At 38.1% G+C, this 3,685-nt stretch overlaps 1 protein-coding gene across 1 annotated transcript in view; it reads right to left on the bottom strand.

The window, feature by feature from the left end:
- The window catches only part of LOC100181255 (phosphoinositide 3-kinase adapter protein 1), a gene marked incomplete in the record, with an annotated part of 13,125 nt that overhangs the window by 3,362 nt on the left and 6,078 nt on the right, over positions 1–3,685 (bottom strand). Inside the window, 3 exon segments of the mRNA XM_026839167.1 lie at positions 1,539–1,687; positions 2,253–2,323; positions 3,032–3,182. Coding sequence (XP_026694968.1) covers positions 1,539–1,687; positions 2,253–2,323; positions 3,032–3,182 — 371 coding nt within the window.

Genomic DNA, 3,685 nt, shown 5'->3' with positions numbered 1-3,685 from the left:
GCAGATGTTCCGGACAGTAACTTGGTCATCATCAGTGTAAAAGAGGTTACTATCCACCAAGTTACTGTCCGAAAACATCTGCTGATCATGAGTTTAGTATCTAGACAGTAACTTGGTCCATCATCAGTGTAAACGAGGTTACTATCCACCAAGTTACTGTCCGAAAACATCTGCTGATCATGAGTTTAGTATCTAGACAGTAACTTGGTCCATCATCAGTGTAAAAGAGGTTACTATCCACCAAGTTACTGTCCGAAACATCTGCTGTCTGCTGATCATGAGTTTAGTATCCAGACAGTAACTGACTGTAACTTGGTGGATAGTAACCTCTTTCACACTGATAATAGACAAAATTAAACATCTAAAACCGTCTAAAACTTATAGAAACTGCTAGAAACAGAAATAACTGCATTTATGAAGCTTATCACACCACTAAACCAGCATAAACATACATGCATATCATAGAACGGTAAATAAAGAACCAGGAAGTAGATGCTGGTTATATAGGCATAGGTAGCGTGGGGGTTTCCTTTTGTCTTCCTCATACCCAGCTAAACTATTGTTAGCGTGTTGAATAGAAAAAGGAAGGAACACCCACACTGCTATTAATCAACACACAGTGTTGCCAGGTGTGGGTTGCATAGGATACCAATGCATATGGAAGTTTTAAACTGGCATCACTGGAGAGTTGGTTATTGTTATAGCCTACACAGAAGTTAGTTTCTGTTTGGAAGCCTGAGGTATTTATGGAATATGTACAGTGTTGCCAGATGCAAAATGAATTTATCACTTCCTTTTTTAAAATTATCGGAATTTTTATTAAAATATTTATATTTTTAATTGACACTAAGTTTTTTTTGGTAACACTGAGATTTTATATTTTTGAAAACATAGGTTTTGATCTGGAAACACTGCTAGTTATTATGACAAATTAATTAATGAAATAAAAGCTGAAGCATGGTTCGTTGTAAAGTCCAACATTACTGTGTTTTATTTAACTTTGGAAATATTGTTTTGACAACTGTGTATTGAAATAACTTTGATTTAATTTGAGGTTATTGTTTTGTTAACACTTTATTTCATTATCACGTTTTTTCATTATCACGTTTTAAACAATTAACAATGTCATTTTAAAGTCTGAGGATACGGTTTTATAATTATGTAAACATTCTTTGTTTTACCGAATGGGACGATAAAATAGAATGAAAACAAGAACCACAGCCTACTACAATATTAACAGAATGTAAAGTACTATATAGTGCCATCTTACCCCACCTTACTATATATATACCTGTCCCAAATTACCCTAATATATGTATGGCACACGTCCCATCCCCGATTACCCCAACATACAATTATACATACACACATATACATAAATCGTTTTATTCCACCCTACTATTTATATACACGTCCCATTTTACCCGCAATCATGTCCCATTCTACCCCCAATCACGTCCCACTTTCCCCCACCCTACTATACAACACAAACTACACATATATATATACATGTATATATATATACACCACCAACTTACTTATCAACAGCATCTGAAGCCTCCTTATTGTTGTTAACATTAATATTCAAGGCTTGGCAAAGGAAAGCAAACGGGTTGGAATTTCTCTCCAAAGCTGAATGGATTTTATCCAAGTCTGACTGGAACCAGACATTCATGTTCTCTCCTATCTGTGAAAAAAGGAGAAAGGTAAAAAAAGTGAGGAAAAAAAGACAACAAAAATGAAACTTGAGAAAAAATATATTGGTAAATGTTATGGTACACTTAACAAATATGGAGTAAAATTTTATTTGTTCTGCTGTGGCATAGTGGTCTGCCTGTAGAAGTAATGGGTTCAAGGCTCAATGCTGCTACCATTGTGGGCATATGGGCAAGACATTTAACAGCAGTTGTTTGGCAGGTATATTATAAGCGCGTAAAAGATCTTCTTACAATTGTCGTTGTTTGTAATCTTAAATGTGGGCATGTGTGTCCTTGGGTATGACACTTAACAGCAAACCCTGATAATGTCTCGCTGTATGGCACTAAAACATTGGTCGTTTAAGATAACAAACAAAAAAATGCCAGAAGACTCTTCTACATTTATAATACACTAAACAACCATACATCATCACGGTTTGCCGTTAAGTGTCTTGACCACCAAGGACACATACACCCACTTTTAAGATTACAAAACAAACAATTGGAGGAAATTAAAGTTATTTAATCAGTTACTTTCAAACAATATGAGGATACCTTGGTCTTTTTTGTGTCATTATCGTTGTCCACCGTGTATAATGTGACATCCATCATTCCGGGGCTGCAACCTGGGTGTTATAATGTGGTCAAGTCTTGTATGCAACTCTTAGAGTGTTAACATGAAGTATTATAAATAGTGTTGGAGTTTTAAGTTAAAGTCATGTCTGCTTATCCACACACTGCAATAGCTTCAGCAACTCGACTGTGGGCATGGAATTGGCAACCATGGATAAATCACTCAAGTTCTCACCCACAAGGATATAAATGACCAAACTAACCAAAAGTCATGTCTGCTTATCCACACACTGCAATAGCTTCAGCAACTCGACTGTGGGCATGGGAGTGGCAACCATGGATAAATTACTCAAGTTCCCACCCACGAGAATATAAATGACCAAACCAACCAAAAGTCATGTCTGCTTATCCACACACTGAAACAGCAGCCAAACTGTGGGTATGGGTTTATACCAACTTATAAACTAATCTATGAATCCAAAGGCGCCAAACGTGGGGTGCCAGGGTAGGCAGGCCAACCCTAGAATTTTCTACACTGCATTAACCAGTAAACATTACAATCAATAAGTCTAACTATCCCTGCCTTCCCTGTGTTTATATAACTTTTAAATTAAACCACATGGAGTGAGTAACTTCAATGGGTTTTGAACCCCATTTCAGTTGCAAAGCTCCGCTAATCAAAATAAAACAGAACATGCTTTGCGGCTCTGCACATCCCTTGTGAGTAACTTCAGTGGGATTTGAACCCCGGATCCCTTTACCTGGGTTCTTGAGCAGCAAGGTGCACGGGTTGAACAATGATGCCTGGTGTTCCTCAACATTACTCCCACCTTTAAACTCAACCATAAACTTTATGTTGGTTGACGAAGGGTAAGGTTTGTTTGCTATGAGGGTGATGTGTTGGTCCAGGTCCTGTGGGTGGGTGGAACTTGTTTATATTTGTGGAAAGGGGAAACAACAGCCGGCACTTATTTATCCTCGCATAACGGGCAACGACAGTTAACGCAGGCGTTCTGTTTTATACACCTCATGCCCCCTTATAAGCTACCACGTATGTAACTTATATATCCTTGCATGGCAGTGCAATGACAGTCGTTATAACATAGGTGTTCTGTTTCATACACATCGTGCCGGCTACGAGTTAGCACGTATGTAACTTATTTATCCTCGTATGGCGGGGCAATGACAGTCGTTATAACACGGGTGTTCTGTTTCATACACCTCGTGCCCGCTTACTAGTTACCACGTATGTAACTTATTTATCCTCGCATGGTGGGGAAATGACAGTCGTTATAACACGGGTGTTCTGTTTCATACACCTTGTGCCCCTTTACAAGTTACCACGTATGTAACTTATTTATCCTCACATGNCCGGGGAAATGACAGTCGTTATAACATAGGTGTTCCATTTTATA

The sequence above is a fragment of the Ciona intestinalis genome, unplaced genomic scaffold (assembly GCF_000224145.3).
Source record: "Ciona intestinalis unplaced genomic scaffold, KH HT000163.2, whole genome shotgun sequence".
NCBI lineage: Eukaryota > Metazoa > Chordata > Ascidiacea > Phlebobranchia > Cionidae > Ciona > Ciona intestinalis.
This window is presented reverse-complemented; position numbering and strand designations above follow the sequence as displayed.